At 35.8% G+C, this 16,687-nt stretch overlaps 1 protein-coding gene across 3 annotated transcripts in view; it reads right to left on the reverse strand.

Moving 5' to 3' along the window:
• Nucleotides 1–2,972: 2,972 nt before the first annotated feature.
• The window catches only part of APAF1 (apoptotic peptidase activating factor 1), a 35,901-nt gene continuing 22,186 nt past the window's right edge, over nucleotides 2,973–16,687 (reverse strand). For all 3 annotated transcript variants that reach the window (XM_062015059.1, XM_062015066.1, XM_062015051.1), the window contains 12 exons: nucleotides 14,756–14,881; nucleotides 13,526–13,687; nucleotides 13,125–13,253; nucleotides 12,188–12,313; nucleotides 11,271–11,390; nucleotides 9,068–9,193; nucleotides 8,582–8,707; nucleotides 6,899–7,018; nucleotides 6,434–6,559; nucleotides 5,580–5,705; nucleotides 5,002–5,148; nucleotides 2,973–3,227 (listed from right to left, as the gene is read on the reverse strand). In XM_062015059.1, the coding sequence (XP_061871043.1) occupies nucleotides 3,084–3,227; nucleotides 5,002–5,148; nucleotides 5,580–5,705; nucleotides 6,434–6,559; nucleotides 6,899–7,018; nucleotides 8,582–8,707; nucleotides 9,068–9,193; nucleotides 11,271–11,390; nucleotides 12,188–12,313; nucleotides 13,125–13,253; nucleotides 13,526–13,687; nucleotides 14,756–14,881 (1,578 nt within the window). In that variant the 3' untranslated portion in view covers nucleotides 2,973–3,083. The remainder of the gene's footprint in view (nucleotides 3,228–5,001; nucleotides 5,149–5,579; nucleotides 5,706–6,433; nucleotides 6,560–6,898; nucleotides 7,019–8,581; nucleotides 8,708–9,067; nucleotides 9,194–11,270; nucleotides 11,391–12,187; nucleotides 12,314–13,124; nucleotides 13,254–13,525; nucleotides 13,688–14,755; nucleotides 14,882–16,687) is intronic.

Genomic DNA, 16,687 nt, shown 5'->3' on the forward strand with positions numbered 1-16,687 from the left:
CAGCATTCTGTAACAGGGAGTTCAACTGTATCCTTTTTTTAGGGGAGGTAGAATAATTTTGGGGTGGAGGATGTTCCTCTACTGGCAAGGGGTTACCAGCCCCAGCTGCATCCACACACTCCAGAGCTATAATAGATCTATAAACCTTTACACAGGAAAACCTCAGGTGGTAACGGGATCTTTCCATTTCAAACGACTGTGTCGGATGAGAGAAGGGGAAAGGGGAATCCTATGGTTAAAGGAATGGCACAGTTCAAGGCAATAAAAAGCATCCTTTTGAGCAGCTGTATTGCATGTGGGTACAATTCCTTGTCAATCAAGGAAAACCAGAGATTGTGAAAGAGCTGTATGTCTAATTGTCAAAACGAAGAGACTCAAAACTTCTACAAAAACTTACAGGCATCATTAATAGGAAGTGTACCTAAAAAACCTTTACACAAAAACATGTTAGAATTTCAGTTAAAGAACTAGATAGTTACCAATACTCATTAGATAAATTTGAATGCAGACATTCAGTTTGATCCTGCATTACAAGAGATAAGGGAAGAACTAAGTTCCATCTACATATAAATTGCTTCTGGCTAAACTCTCTTTTGTTTCATCTAAAATACATCTAACATCAAAGAGAACAGCTAAATCTGATGACACAGCAGGACTTCACTTTTTGTTACAGTACACGGCCTTAACCTTCTTAGATACTTTAAAAGAAGTAACTGTCTTGGTTGGCCCTCATTTTAAACGACTTTTTATTTAAATTTTGTCATCTTCTTCCTGCAAAACAAATCCATTTGGCTCTTCAGACTTGCTCATCATTAACTTCTTTCACTCCAGCTACAAAGACTTCCAGCCAACTCCATACATTTGCACATGAACACAACCATTCTTGACTCTACACCATCTTCTCCTAAGCACAGCTTCTTCAGTTCCAGCACCAAGTATAATGCTGCTGTGTTGTCATTCTTATAGCATCATTCCAAAATGCAATATTTATCTCACACTTCTTCAAGCTTCAGTGCTACTTGCTTTCTACTTGCTTCAAAATTGAGATAGTCTACTAACTCTGCTCATCTACCTTTCACTTTCTTCATTAAACCATGACCTACTTTTCCTGTCATCACAGTTTCATTACCATTGTCACAAAAAACATCTTTCTGCCCTGGTTCTTCATGTGAAACATTTATCCTGTGTCGTTTTACCTAGCTGAGTCTCTAAGTTCAGACCAACATGGTCCTGTGCAGTAAGGACAACGTAGCATGCACAATGAAGGGGCACCGGCTGAAAGGAGTTTCCTGCTCTTGACACCTTCAGCTCAGGAACTGGTGAGGTCTGTACAAACTAGACAGTAGAAGCAACTCTGTCCTGAACACCACAGGACATATTCAAAGACTTCATTTTCCCCTTGTTCACTTTCTCCTCCATCCTCATATTTAGTACTGTTGCTTACCTGCCATTTTAGTTTGCAAACAGCATTATGTGGTTTTATTTTCAACCTAAACAACAAAAGACAATAAGAGAGGGAAAATCTCCCCTCACTCTTACCCTGAAAAAAAAAAATGAACAAACCAAAACACTCAAGAATTCAAATTCATTTACAACTTTGGCCAATATTATCTGGATTATCTTTATTGAACGCTGTACATACTTAGAATACAAAACATCATGTGGTTTCTATTGAATTTCTTCTCTTTACATTTCTGCCAGCAGTACTTTTGATTATACTGACCCGTATTCAACAGCACCTTAGAAACGGTGGAATTTCAAGTTAAAAAAGACGAAACATCAGTGATTGTCAAAACCAAGAAAACGTTAAGAATGTATATTACATTTTCTGAAACACACACACACACAAATACTAAAAGTGAGAATTCAATTATTCAGTATCAGTTAAGACACTTGCTAATGTACTTTTTACCATCAAGTACTTGGAGTGTTCTACTGACAACTACAAAAGTATGAAAATCATTACATTAATCCTTGTGCAGTTGCTCTTTGCAGTTGAGAGGCAATTCACTAGAACAAGGCTTACTGGGTGTCTAAGGAAAATTGTTATCCGTTTATTCACAAAAGATATGTCAAGTATAATCAGTACAAAACACCAACATTTCTACCCTATATTGAATCTATAAATAGACTGTAAAATTTTTTGAAAAATTAAAAAAGAAAGTCACATATTATCAGGCAAGAGATCTCTGTTCATAGAATCCCATGTAAACAAAGCTGACAACAGTAAAAGGTCTCCATAGTAGAAATTTGATGCTAATTCCAAAAGGAAAAATAACCACACATCTTCTTATATTTTTCAATATATATCTTTTAAAATCATTTCCACTCCCAGGTTTGCTGTATTCATCCCTTGACTGGAAGCATGGCATAATCTTTTTGACTTCAATCGCAATATCCTTTCAGATCTTGCCTTGAGAAAACGAGACTCAAGACGTTCCCCTTAATAGGAACAGCTTACACGTGCTACAACGTGCTCCACCTCCACAAGCTTGGAAGCATGAAGGTTCTTACCACAAGTGGGAAGCACTGCTGCTGTAAACTGAACAGCTACTTCATTGGTTTTGAACGTCAAGCACCAAGATAGCTAGTTTCATTTTTCAAATGAAAGATGCATCTGATTCTTTCCATTCTGTTCTAAATGAAAATCCTTGTACCATAACAAACAAAATCAAAAACATTTTTTGCATCTTTTAGAGTGTGTTCATGGCTGAAGAGCGTTCAGCCATCAGCCTCAGTAAAAAATAGAATTTCAAAGTATTATATTCCTATTACTTCTTCACTGCTATTAATTACAACTAATTGGAATAAATCTTAATATAAATTTCCTTGCAAAATTGGAAGCAGCATACTTAAGATGCAAATCAAGACTCAAGGAATATAAAAACGCTTATTACAAACAAGATTGAATGCAAGTTCATTTGAAAAAAAACATGCATAAATGTACATAAATATGCATAAAAACATCAGGAATACAACAATGAAATGCAGTTCACAGCTTAATGAGTGTCAGACAAACATTTGGCAAAATTTTGTCTCCGTCTTAAAAACATGAATTATCTTTGTAGCGTTCAGCACATTAATCACAACTTCTGTAATACATAAAGAATACCAAGATTATCAACAGTCACATACGTGTCAAAATTAGGGGACACGTGTATTGACTTGAGGTTTGTTCCATTTGTGTAGAAGGTTTGTAAGGATTCTCCGGTAGTTACATTCCACCACTGGAAAAGACAACAAGGTATTTTCGGTCAGTTGAAGGAAGCTTAGAACAAATTCCATTAACAGACTTAGCATGGCAAGCCTTGCTGACTGCTTTCTCCAGAGAAGTAGAATTAGAAATAAAAATGCAGGCAAACTTCAGTCAAAATGTTTAAGAGTAGTTACTAGAGGTATAAGAGGCTTGGATGAAAAGAAACTTCAAAAAGATTGAAGCTGTTCAACTTCAAGAAAGCATATAAAACAACAAGATTTGAGTATTGCCCCTTACCCCATCACAAAATGTGACCAACAGATGTAAACTGTAACATGCCAAAATTTAAAAGATTATGTATTTTTATACAACCAAATGAACACACGAAACACACTGCCAGACAACATAATTGAAACTAGGGATCTATTAAAAACTCACAAGAGGATCATTCATATACACATTTGAATCTGTTTGCAGCTGTGTAACCAGGACAGAGATTAGAAATTTTGCAATTATTTTTAGAATACACAGTAAGCACTAATAACAAAGATACAGAGAAACCTCGGACCATCAGTTTACTCATGAAGCACAAAATGTTCCATTTAAACATAAGAAAAAAACATTTTATTGTTCAGGTAAGGGAGCCCTGGCACAGGCTGCCCAGGGAGGGTGTGGAGTCTCCTTCCTCGGAGGTCTTTAAGACCCACCTGGACACGTTCCTGTGTCTAGGTGGACCTGCTTCTGCAAGGGGGTTGGACTAGATGATCTCTAAAGGTCCCTTCCAACCCACACCATTCTGTGATTCTATGAACGTAGACAGAAATTTCACATTTTTCAGAAAAACTCTAGACCACAAACACAATCCAGCACAAATGTGTAACTTGATTGTTCCAATATGAAGTCTACCCTCTATTCCTGCAAAATTTGAGTGCAGTAGCAAAACATCAAAACAGACTTCCTTCAGCTTTGATCATCTATAAAAGCAGGTGGTATTACCACTTTTTAGCTTACTCATCTCATGAAATTACATGATATTACAGCTGTCTGCACAATACAGATTTGCAACTACCACCTATGATGTTCTGATTAAAAAGATCTTTTCCTAAAGTGTCTGCTATACAACAGAGAATCAGGAAAAAAAAAAGAAGTATCTTAATTAGCTCCTGAACTAATAAAGGATAAAGGACCAGGTGCTGGACCAGTGGGTACCACAGCAAGTTCAATAGTACATAGCTGGATGCACCTCAAAAAGGGTGTTTGTGTGTGTGTTTTCATGCACATCATATACATCTATCTGTAGACTTTGAAAGAAATTACTGTTGAAATTCAGTGGATATTAAGGCAGTAAAAAATGACTAGGTTCTTTAATATTAGAGAAGTTAATAAAAATGGAATATATGGAGTTTGAAAACAAACTGAAGTCTTGTTTTCAAGTTGAAAAAAACAAAGACTGAAGTTTGAATTTTTAAGAGATTTTTTCAGGATGCTTTCAGATTTAAGAAGAAAACAAGTAAAACGTCATGAAAATGGAGCAATTTTGTGTTAAGTAAAACATTTCAGGATTGGTTCTTTGAATTAGTCTCCACTTTTCTTTACAATTATCAGACCATCGCCATTTCATTAGGGAGGCTGTGGAGTCTCCTTCCTTGGAGGTCTTCAAGACACTCCTGGACATGTTACTATGCAACCTGATCTAGGTGAATCTGCTTCTGCAGGGGGGTTAGACTAGATGATCTCTAAAGGTCCCTTCCAATCCTACCATTCTATGGTTCTATGTCAGGATATTTTATTCTTTCAAAGCTTACCTTAAGATAGCCTCCAGATGACACAAGCATTTTACTGTCAGGAGAAAATGAGAGGTCTGTTACCCAGCCACCATGTGTTGGCTCTCCTTCGTCTACAGTAACTGGGGAGCAGAAGTGAAGTAATGCACCTGTTAAAACGTCCCAAATCTAAAAGAGAGGGAAGATTATGTACATAAATAAACTTTATGGGGAAAAAAAACAACACCAATCTCAAGTAAGGAAAATTTAAATGTATTTTTCTATATTAAAGAAAAAGACCCTTTTAATTAAGTATTCTACTGGAAGTGAAAATGAGTTCTCCTCTTAGAACTGCATCATGTATGGAAGACTTAATCACATGTGTAATTCACAAATGAAATGATTAGTAAATCATATCATGCAGTTCCGCAGCATTCATGGAACATAAATCTATCAATACGGTTACAAACCACTGTTTCCATGTGGCCAACTTGGCTATTTTCAACTCCCTGACAGTTACCACAATGTTAACAAATTAGACATGCAGAACACAAACTACGAGAACTCCTCTCTCAACTTTCAATTGAATTATACAATAAACAGCAAGGTTACAGCAGTACCCTTATTTCTCCTTTGTCATCTCCAGTAGCCAATAGTTTGTTATTAGGAGAGAAAGTACAGCACCGCACACAGGCTTCATGATCTTTCAGCTCATGGAGAACAGATGAACTTTCAAAGCTCCATATCTAAATGGAAAACATTACAGAAGAGTGAAAAAGACGAGCTCAAAAACAATCACGACTTTCTAAAAAGGCATTTGTATTTAAACGTACAGAAGACTTTTAAGTATATACACATGTATGTGTGTGCATTTATGTATTTATTATACTTCAGTCTGTTTGCATTAACTGAATCACCCAAGAATGCATTTGCTACAGGTCACTGAACCAACCATAAGTATATTTTTTTCCTTGGATAACACACTAATGGAACCAGTTTAAAAAAAAGTTGAAAGCTGCTGAGAGAAAAAAAAAAAGGATTCAATCAATTTAAAACTATGTTTTAAAAATCTAATAGGACACTTTAAAAATCCAGTGAGGCAGCCCCAGAATAGTAAACATTTGAATAGAACCTACAGACGGCAGTTTCACAGGAAGTTTCAGAAATTTTCCTTAACTTAGGTTTCCTAATTAAGAATGTTAGGCTCTTAACAAATCAACATAGAGAGCTAAACAAAGAGTTGCGCATAAACTTGTGTATTAAACGTGTATTCTCTTTGTACAGAAGTCACCAGGACAGCCTCAAGTTATATCCAAGACCAATTGTGGATGACCATAACAGCTTTAGAAGCATGTTCGCAGATACAGGAGATTTAGTACTAGAAATCAGTAGTTGCCTCAGAATATAAAACATATAGCATACATTTCAGGACAAATAAAGTATCATTTTTATCTTTGTACAGAAAGTAACCAACCTTTGCAGTTTTGTCAGCAGAAGTAGATGAAAATTTACTGCCTTCAGGTGAAACAGCACAGGAAAGAACAGCACCTCCATGGCAAGCAAAATCTTTTTCTGTGTTTCCAGTAGTGATATTCCACACCTACCAAATATGCAGGAAAAACAAGTTAGTTTTCTAACACTGTAAAAAGGTCAACACATCTGCATCTTACAGAACAATACATCTTACAGAGATAGAACTCAGCTACTTAGTTCTAATATAGCAAACATTTTATTATACCTACTGGCATAGTTAAAAGACAGCAAGAGTGTCAATCTTATTAAAAGCAGAAAGTGTGAACTATTGTCTTAAAAGTCAGCTTACACTTTCAAATCAATTCAATGAAATGTGTGCCAACACAAAGCACGGGAAATATCAAATGTTACAAGGGGCAGTAAAATGGATTTCAAGCGATTTGTCAATTCACAGTCTTTTATTTACCTTGACAGTTCCATCAAATGACCAAGAGAGAAGTTTTGTATTTTCCAGAAGTCTAAAATCCTTGATTGCTTCCTTGTGCCCTCTTAGAAACACACATTCACTCAACTGCCAATTCCACACCTAATCATAAAAATGGAATATTTTTTTCAAAAAAACATTTCAGTGGTAAATGTAAGTTCATAAGAACAAACTGTCTGATTTTTAAGTCACGGGAATAATAAAAAGCTCTTACAGAGGTGGCGACTAATTAAGAGGTTAGATTTTGAGACATACATAGTGGAGATGTTGAAGATTAAGGATGACATACGATTTAACAGCCAAGGTAGGAGAGAGTTCTCTATAATACACAAGTAATCTGATTTTTAGGTGAATTTGAGGCTTAAAATTCTTTGGAAATTTAAAAATTAAAAGCAAGGAATCTCATAAATTTCGGGTTCTAAACATTTGATTATTGCAACAAATAGACTTCCATCGCCTGTCAAACCTCATTTTTTCCATACTGAAATTAACTTTTTTAATATTTTTAAGCATATTTTAAATAAAATGCCACATTGCTTCTATTTCTTTTCACTCAACTATTCACTTCAAAATAAAGGAGTGTTATTTTATTTTATAGAAGCTATTAAGCATGAATTTACTTCAAATGACAATGATTTAATGCTTTTCAAACCAACAGGCTTTCTGCATCAAAGAAAGTCGGAGAGGAGGTGTTCAGATGCCATCGCGGAGTTGCAGCACTCTCCACTAGAGGGAGATGAGGACCCAGAGGAAAGCGACCCACGACACACTCCAAAGAAGTATCCAGCCGCCGATGACCTGGCGGCGAACTGCCTGTACTGCTTACTGAACCCGCGTGATGGCACTCTGGCTAGCTTCAGATCGAACCAAACGCTCAAACGCGATGCCACACGGGTTACGTTGTGTACCAGCACTGTCGGTAGACCGCTGACATTGGAGCAGATTTGGTGAGCAAAACAGTGCTGAGGACCAGCACTCGTATGTGTTTTGGAGGTTTTACTTCAGCTCAGTTTGATGTGTAGACTGAATGCTCATTAGTGGCTGGAGCATGTCCTGTTAGCGTGCCTGCAACAGCTCTGCAGTGCAAACTGAAGCACTGTAAGCATAAATGACCAGGACATTCACTTCAAAAGTGCATCCTTGAGGTGAGATGAAATTCTAATAGAAACAGCAGAACACTTCTCTGGAGCAAGCATACCTTGCTGAGAGACAGAGCTTATTAATTTGACACTACACTACTGCAGCTATTCTAGCTAGCATCTATATTCAGCACTGTATTGGACTAAGTGGATACACTATCCCACTCAGACACAGGCTTTTTTACCTCATTCCTTCAGAAATGTAAGCAAGCCCACTGACATACATGACACATGTAGCTGGGTCCCATACACTTATGCAATCAGGACTGTTATCTTGTCTGAAAATTAACATTCTTTTCACCCATCTTAAAGTATTTGCTGCCTTTCTATCATCCACAAAGTTAAAAATAGCAATGGTGTAATATTAATAATCACATAAGTCATAATGGAGGTTACAATTGCTCCAGTCCTTTGCCTCAAGATGGAGCAATACAGTAGCTATTTTTACGCTATCGATAGTATAAAATAACTTTTAAACTAAATTCTAAGTAAGTCACAGCATAATCTTTTAAAATATCATCCAAACCTGTATAACTGAATCATGAGCACTTGAAATGAGAGTCTGACAATCAGATGTAAATTGACAATGTTGCACAGATGTCCTGTAGGCCTCCTGGGACTTCAGAATTTTCCCATCCAGCAACTGTAACACCTTTACAATGAAGAATGCAAGAAGTATAATTATTTTACATACTTGAAGGAAAACAAGAACATGCAAATTCTTTCTAAAATAACACGAGATTTTAAATATATGATTTGCAGTCAAGGGACTGAAGCACCCAAAAATTCGTATTACCTAAGTCCTGGGTAAAATCAAATTCAGAGCTACGTCACTAGCACTACCTTTAGATTACTGTTATTTAGGAATCATTCATAAATATAGAAACAGTAAAGTACTATGTTGAGGACTATTACTGTACATAGCCATTCAAATGACATTTCTTTAAAAGGAAAAAAAACCCAAGAAGAGTGTTTTCCTATTGTTTTAAAAATCTAATTTAGGATTTAATACCTTTATTGTTCCACTCTCCTGTCCAAAAGCTGCAAATTTAAGATCTTCGCTTAAGCAACAGCAGGAAATGGGGGATACTTGAGCTGCTGTCTGCATAATAACACTGTCTGTATTTCCATTGATAAGCTGCAAGATAGAAAGTTAGTTATTACAGTATTTTAAATTTTAAACTTAAATGAATTACAATACAAAACTAAGAATGCCAAAGAGAACAGCATACCAGTTTCAGCCTTTGAATTATAAGGATCAGTTACTTTCCTAAATCAATTGCTTTGAAGTTCAGTATAACTATCTTCATTGAACACTCTCTGAATAGGACAACTTTGCAGAAGGAAACTCAACTTGATATTAGATTTTTTTTAAAGTTTGTCTGACTACAGAAAACAGTAACTCACAATGCTACTCCTAAATTTTAAAAGCCATATAAGTAGGGTGCTCCACGCTCAAATTAGAGCATGACTCTAAATTTATTAGCACATGCAATACACCAAATCTCAATTTGGTATCACCCTCAAATCAGTTTCCCATGGGAAAAAAAAAAATCTTCAGAAAACAACGATTTACAAAGTTTTAGTTTAGAAAGCTATCAGTGTAAAGTGTTTAAAAATTTAGATACTGCACATCAAAAGATGACTAGGACACCAGTTCTGAGAGATTAAAAATTACAAGGTGTACAACGTCACAGTTGCAAAAAAAAAACCTGGCAGAGATATACTGTTAAATTACAGTACAAATGTTCAACTGCTATTTGTCTTTTTAATCAATTTCTCATCTTGTCTCTTCACTGCAACAGATGCAGTTTCTCTTTTCTCACATATTATCTGTTCACATCAATTTTAATGTTTCAACATTGACCATTTTATGTTGGCTCCAAGCATGAAATCTTTCTACTGCCAAGGCTCCATTAGAGACATCAACTATTTCTATATCTATATGCACCACTATTCAAATATCACCATTTCACTTAATCTTTTTTAATTGGATTTTTAGGTAGAGTAAGAAATGGCTAACTTATTGACAGGATAGACAAAAGGAGGAGGACAGGAAATAATCAGGGAGAAACAGGAAGTACAGAGCAAACAAGAAGAGATGTTTCATCAAAGCAAGCTCTCATTCTAGTAGCAGCCTAGGAAAAGCTGAGCATCACTAGGACTAGAAATAAAGGCAACAGCCATGCTGATTAGTCAGGAGTACACAGCTTACATGTTTGTCTTCAGTTAAATTAGCAGAAAGGACATGACTCTATATAAAAAGATTATCTGCACAATATCTATCAGTGCAGGGCTGCAGAATGTATCCCAGCACTCATCTACCTATACATTCAGCAATAAGTATTCACTGATCACTCAGCCCAGGACAAAGGTTCATTTCTATTCAGATGCTGCTTTAGGCTAAATACCTGAAATAGCTACTTCATGGCCAACGATATGACATTACTCATTTAGTGGGTTAACACACAATTCACTCCTATAAGCAGCATTCTGTAACAAACATGAAAGTGTTTCCATTTTCAATTACAATCAAGTAAAAGAATAATCTGAATGAACTGTATTGTCTCCAAAGAAAATCCTATCAACTGACTTTATTTGATGTATTAGAGAATCATGATTAAAAAAAGAAGACGTGCATGCATTTGCTATCATGGAATGGAAAAATATATTCCGGGTGTTAGTGTGCTTACTACTTGGTAGAGGGGTCCACAGTAATAAGATTGTATCCACTAGTAAGATTTAGGACATAGAAGACCTTTTGCTCTACTAAGGCCACCAGCAGATGTCGGCTCAGCCCTTTCGTTTCCCTGATCTGAGATGATTCCTTCAGCTATTACACAGTAGTTCTGATGCATCACACCTACATGTTGTGTAACACCCACTCTATACGTGCTGCACATGTTGCACATTGCTGTGCACCTCTAAGCCACTTGGAGGGCCCACAGCCTCCCCAGTCATTAAAACAGTTTTGTTCCTCAGCACCAAGCTTCAGTTTTGACAGCAGTGTGGAAATTTCCCCTCAAACTTCACTTTTTGCTTACTAAACTAAGCACAGTTTTTAGATATAAAATATTATCATACATTAAGTCATCTGCTACCATTTCAACACTCCAAAGGCATAAACAAGCAGTTCTCTCAGTGCCCCCTCTATTTCCTAGTGAGATTTACAGATAACATTCAAATGTAATAAGATATTGAGAAATTCAGCTTACTTGTAAGTGCTTCTGATTGTAAATTGCTAAAATCATCACTTCACCATTGTGAAAGACAACATCTAGTTCACTTTTCAGCACAGCATCAGAAGACTTGCACACCTTATTTGTTTCCCAGATCTGTTGGAGAACACAGTAGTTTGTTAGTTATAATAATAGACATGATATAAAACTTGCTGAGTAAGAGTACCTGTAAATCAAAGTCATATAAACTTCCAAGTAACATTGAATTTTTAATCAGTGAAGATTATGCTTCTGCTACTTTTATTTACTAGGGAAGGTTGTGCAATTACTATAGGGATTCCAACACATGAAACAGAACTATTTCTTTTTTTCTGGGCTGACTAGTAGATTCCCCTGGGATTAGAGTCATAGCTATAAAGTCCATAATTTTTAACCTGAAGAGCACTAATAAAATCCAATTACAAAAATACCAAGTACAGATTTCCGTACTTCAACTGCTTTCAAAGTTTCAAGAATGTAACTGTTAATTTGGAAGCAAAGGAAAGGTTACTTTGGTAAGCTATAGGTCTACTTTCACAGGCTCTAATGAGGCATTACAATTACAGAAATCTATCCTAAATATTAACATGCAAATATATCTAACAAAGAAAGTAATATTAAGTCTGCTAAGATCCAGAAAAAAATGCACAATTCCTAATTCAGATAAAATCTGAAACAAAACAGAAGGTTACAATTACTCTTGAAGAGCTGCTGGACTTCACAAAATCATACAGATATAGAGTATGTAAAGTAAAAAAGCATATTTTCCAATTTATATTGGCTCTAAATGTATATAAATACTAAATACAGAATAGAAATTCATCATGTGCATATTATACATGATGCATAATTTTCTCATTTAAATATATTATATACACATTAATTCTTTTCAAAGAAGAAATATGTCATCTTACACGTATTGTCTGGTCATCAGATGATGTCAGAAATAAAGATCCATCTGGTGAAAATGTCACACAGTGAACCCAGCTCATGTGTCCCCTGCAATATGCCACTTTTGATGAAGATTTAATATTCCATAACTGCAATAAAAATGTGAAAGAAGAACTCAAATGGATTTATTCTGCATTTACAGGAAAAACAGTGCTAAAGATACAGCAGTATACTTAATTCCTATTTCTTCGAGTATTTTCTTATTTCTCACTCTGATATCAGATGTAACAAGAATTGTGCCTGCTTATCACATTTTGATGGTCAGGGAAATTGAAGCAGTCTCTTTGACTGCTAGTTTTAAAAAGTGAGGGGAAAAAAAACACAGAAAAAAAAGAAATCATTCATAGTATTAAAAAATAAAAGTTCAATTACATATGAAGACTGCAAAACAAACAAAAAAAACCCCTCTAAACAACAACAAAAAACCCACTTCAAAACTGATACTTGTACAGGTTTACTCTAGCCATGTTGGTCACAAAGTTACTCTAGCTGTTTTCACTCCCTTTTAGTGAGTTATCACATTCTGTGGCATCATATAGAAGAGGGTTAGATTTGAGTTAAGCAATACTCCTGAGAGTAACAACAGTAACTTTATATAAATTCAGTAGACCAGTCTGGTTGGACTGGATGATCTCTAAAGGTGCCTTCCAACCCCTACCATTCTATGATTCTATGACTTCCATTATCCAAAATGGAGGTGTAACTTTAAAATATTATTTTCCAACTGATATTTTACATTTCAGAAGCAAATGGAAATTAAAAAGAATGAAGCCCACTGAAAGCCACCAAAAATAGCTACAATTTCTTTTACCTCTGGATAAAAGAACTATTAAAACAGATATAACACTTTACATTACAAGTGTTCTTTCCTGGCATCCTGCAGTAATAACAATCACTTACCTCAACAGAACAGTGAGACAAAGCAACTGCAACTAGCTCATCACCAGGACAAAAATCACAGTATTGGATTGTGCTATGATGACTTATGATGAGTTGCATTAACAAATCACGTGTTTTAACATCAAAAAGCTGTGAACACATAATTACAATAGTTAGCACCCAGTCTGAATGACTTCACTATGGTCAAATAGCTTCTATGCTCAATAGCATGTATTCTTGAATTTAGGAGGTATTTCACGCAGACAATACACTTGTTGCCCACATACCTTTACTTTACATACTTTAAGCTATGCCCTTTATATCTGAATCATCTTAATGGGATGGAATATTATCTTTAATCATAATTTCTATGTACATAGTAATATATCACCTCCAGAAAATTACTGAAGTGAGGTACTTACCAAAAGCTTATTTTTGGCTACCACCAAAATCATATCACCATTTCCAGACCAAGAGCAGCATTTTACTAAAACCTCCACATCATCTGGTTGCTCGTCAGCATTTTTGAAGAAATCTTTTATCTCAATACTTTTCAGTTCATTTGCTGAGCGCGTTTCCCAAAGCTGCAATAAAAATGAAAGGAAATAGAGAAAACCTCTTTCCACAGAATGCAACAGGGAAGTGTTAACTCCCAACCGCTTCTGGGAAGGAAGAGGGGTGAGGAGCAGAACATAAAAAGCCTTTACTGCTTCCCCTGATTAAGAAATAGTGTTTGAATATTCACAAGTCTGGACAGCATAGACAGAAGAAATATAAAAACAAACAAAAACACCCACAAAAAAAAGGACTACACTGTAGAACCTTCTCCCTGTGTTTTTGCCCCCCCATATCATTCCAGCTATGATGCTGTCTCAACTTCTACTTAACAAAAAATAAAACTAAAAAATAATATCAGCTCAGCCACTCTTGAAATTCCACTCAGCATGAGAGATCGGGTATACACCTAGCTTTGAAGCTTAATTTCATTGGGGGGGACCTGTCAAAAATCCCCTGAATACTTATGTTCCCTCCACCACAATTTTCCTTCTGAATGACCACAGCTACAGCAACCCTTCTTTCGTGATTTATCAACTCTATCGAAAGATAACAGTGTTTTAAGAATTGCACTTCTGAAACAGCACACTTCTCTTGCAAGTAAAGGCAATAAAAATATACATTCTGAGGAAAATCACATAAATCTTTCAATTCTCCTCCAGCGCATACGTGAAAAACAGAACACAGAAACTGCTTTTCATGTTTATGTCTACTGATGATTCATACTGAATGATGACAGAACTTCATTTAACCTAAAAACTGATTTTTTTTTTAATTAAAAAAAAATTTCCCTCCCCTCCTCAAGTCTTTTTAACAAAGTACATGACAGTGGGAGGGAAGATGGTGAAAAGTAAAAGATTCAAAATGACACTGGCTAGGATTTATTTACAACTAAAAGCACCCAACTTTTTTTTTCCTTGTACTGCACAAGCCATTTGAAAAATCTGCATTAAAAATGGAACCAATAATCAACTATTTTAGGATTTAATTCATTAAAGCTGATCATGCAGACACAAACTCTTCTTATGCATATTTTTCATTTTATTAAAAAAAAAGCAGTATCAAATTATCAATTGATTTAAAAGTACACTGTGTACCTTTACTGTTCCATCCGTTGAGCAGCTAGCAACATATTCATCATTTGGTGAAAATCTACAGTGACTGACGGAATTTTCGTGACCAATCATTGTATTTCTACAATACCTTTTGTTCAAATCCCAAAGCTGCATGAGAAATAAACATATAAATAGCATCTTATTAATTAATTATGCAAAAATAGATTGTTCATAATCTTCTCAAAGATTGTGCACTGACAACAAAAATCTTGACTTCTTTTTCTTAAGTTTTACACACATGCTCAGGACTTGATGCAATTGCCCTGCACTTTCCCCACAAGTTAACTCCACCTGCTAATGTGCATGAAAACTATTAACATCAGAATTACACAGAATTAGTCAAACTTCTTGTACCGTGTAGACAAGGCCCTTGAACAGCACAGGAACTTCAGAAAGTTACTTAAAGTTTCCTCAGCCTGAAAAAGAAGTTCCCCCTTGATTTTCCCTTTCAACTTTTAAGTTCATAGTTTACATAGTTTACACACAGTTTACATAGTTTACACACAGCAACAAAAATGCAATCTTTTAGGTTAGTCTTGGACTGTTCAAATATCACCCTTGCCACATCTGTGCTAACAAAGTTAAAAGAACATTCTGTATGATTTTTTTCTTTAGTGATCCTCCTCTATGATTTTTTTTTGTTTAGGGATCCTCCTCTCCACCTCTCACTTACACTGTTTTCCAAGCCTATAGCTCATACCTCCTTTCTGATTCCAAATTTATTTTTATATAGGAGAAAGGGAAGAAAGTGTCAAACACGAAAACCTTAACCACATCTACAATATAAAAACATCATTTTAAACATGACCCTTCTAAATCTACCTGTTCCATGGTGTCAATCTCAGATGGCAAATGCATCTCCTGAGACAGACATCCAGAAGGACAGCACAAAAGCCTCTTCTTTCCACTTTGACATCAGATTGTAACTGTATTTTATATTCAGTTCACACAAACACAAGCTCTTGCAAGATCTCTTCAGATGAAACTTCACATCACAATTAAAACATCTCATATCCTGCTAGCTACAGCTGGAAGTGATAGTTGTACCTCACACTAACAATCTCACTCCTTGCTGCTGACTCACAGCAGTTCTCTTGTACTGGAACAGGGCAACTGAGCCGCTACAGGGAACTGAATGAGCAGAACACCAACCCCACCAAACAGAGGTTTTTGCTGAGTTTGCCCCTACACCACTGCAGAACAAGATTAGCACACACACTACAACAAATGCAAGAATATACTGCTAGTGCACGTTCAGTGACAGTTAACTATATGATTTGCTTAGTTGTGCAGGGGCAACTCTTTCTTTGCATAGTTTAGGTCTTGCTTGATTGTTCTGTTTTCTCCCTTCCCTCCAGATACAGACTTCAGTTGCCTAGTCTCTCTTTTGTGTTCATACATTCTGCCTCCCAATCTGAACAGTGCCAGGTGACTAACCTGACAGATTTATTGTTTTGATTACTGTTATTTTGTTGGCTTCCACATTCATTTCTTTACTATTTAATAAAAAACGTACTTGCTACACTTCCACAGTGACTTTTCTTTCAGCATCCAGGTTTTTACATTATTTGTGTTTTCAATCCTGAATTTCTGCTTTCATCTTTCTTATGCTGTTTTTAATTTTGCTCTATACTCTCCCATTTCTGTCCCACCCTCTAAAAGTCTTGCCAAAGCCCTCACCTTCAGGCCTTAACAATAGAGGACTTGCCCATTTTCTTTCAATGAGCATAAATACTTCTATTCTGCCTTGTTGAAATCTTGATTACAAATCTGCAGTCAAGTACTCTTAGTATGTTGCCATCTCTTTTCTGCCAGACTCATTAAAAAAAATCTAATTTATAGTGTTTAAATATATTTATACATCAATAATCATCCTGTTATGACAAGTAGTGTAACAATAATCTCAACCCTTTC

Source organism: Colius striatus, chromosome 1, assembly GCF_028858725.1.
Source record: "Colius striatus isolate bColStr4 chromosome 1, bColStr4.1.hap1, whole genome shotgun sequence".
Classification (NCBI taxonomy): domain Eukaryota; kingdom Metazoa; phylum Chordata; class Aves; order Coliiformes; family Coliidae; genus Colius; species Colius striatus.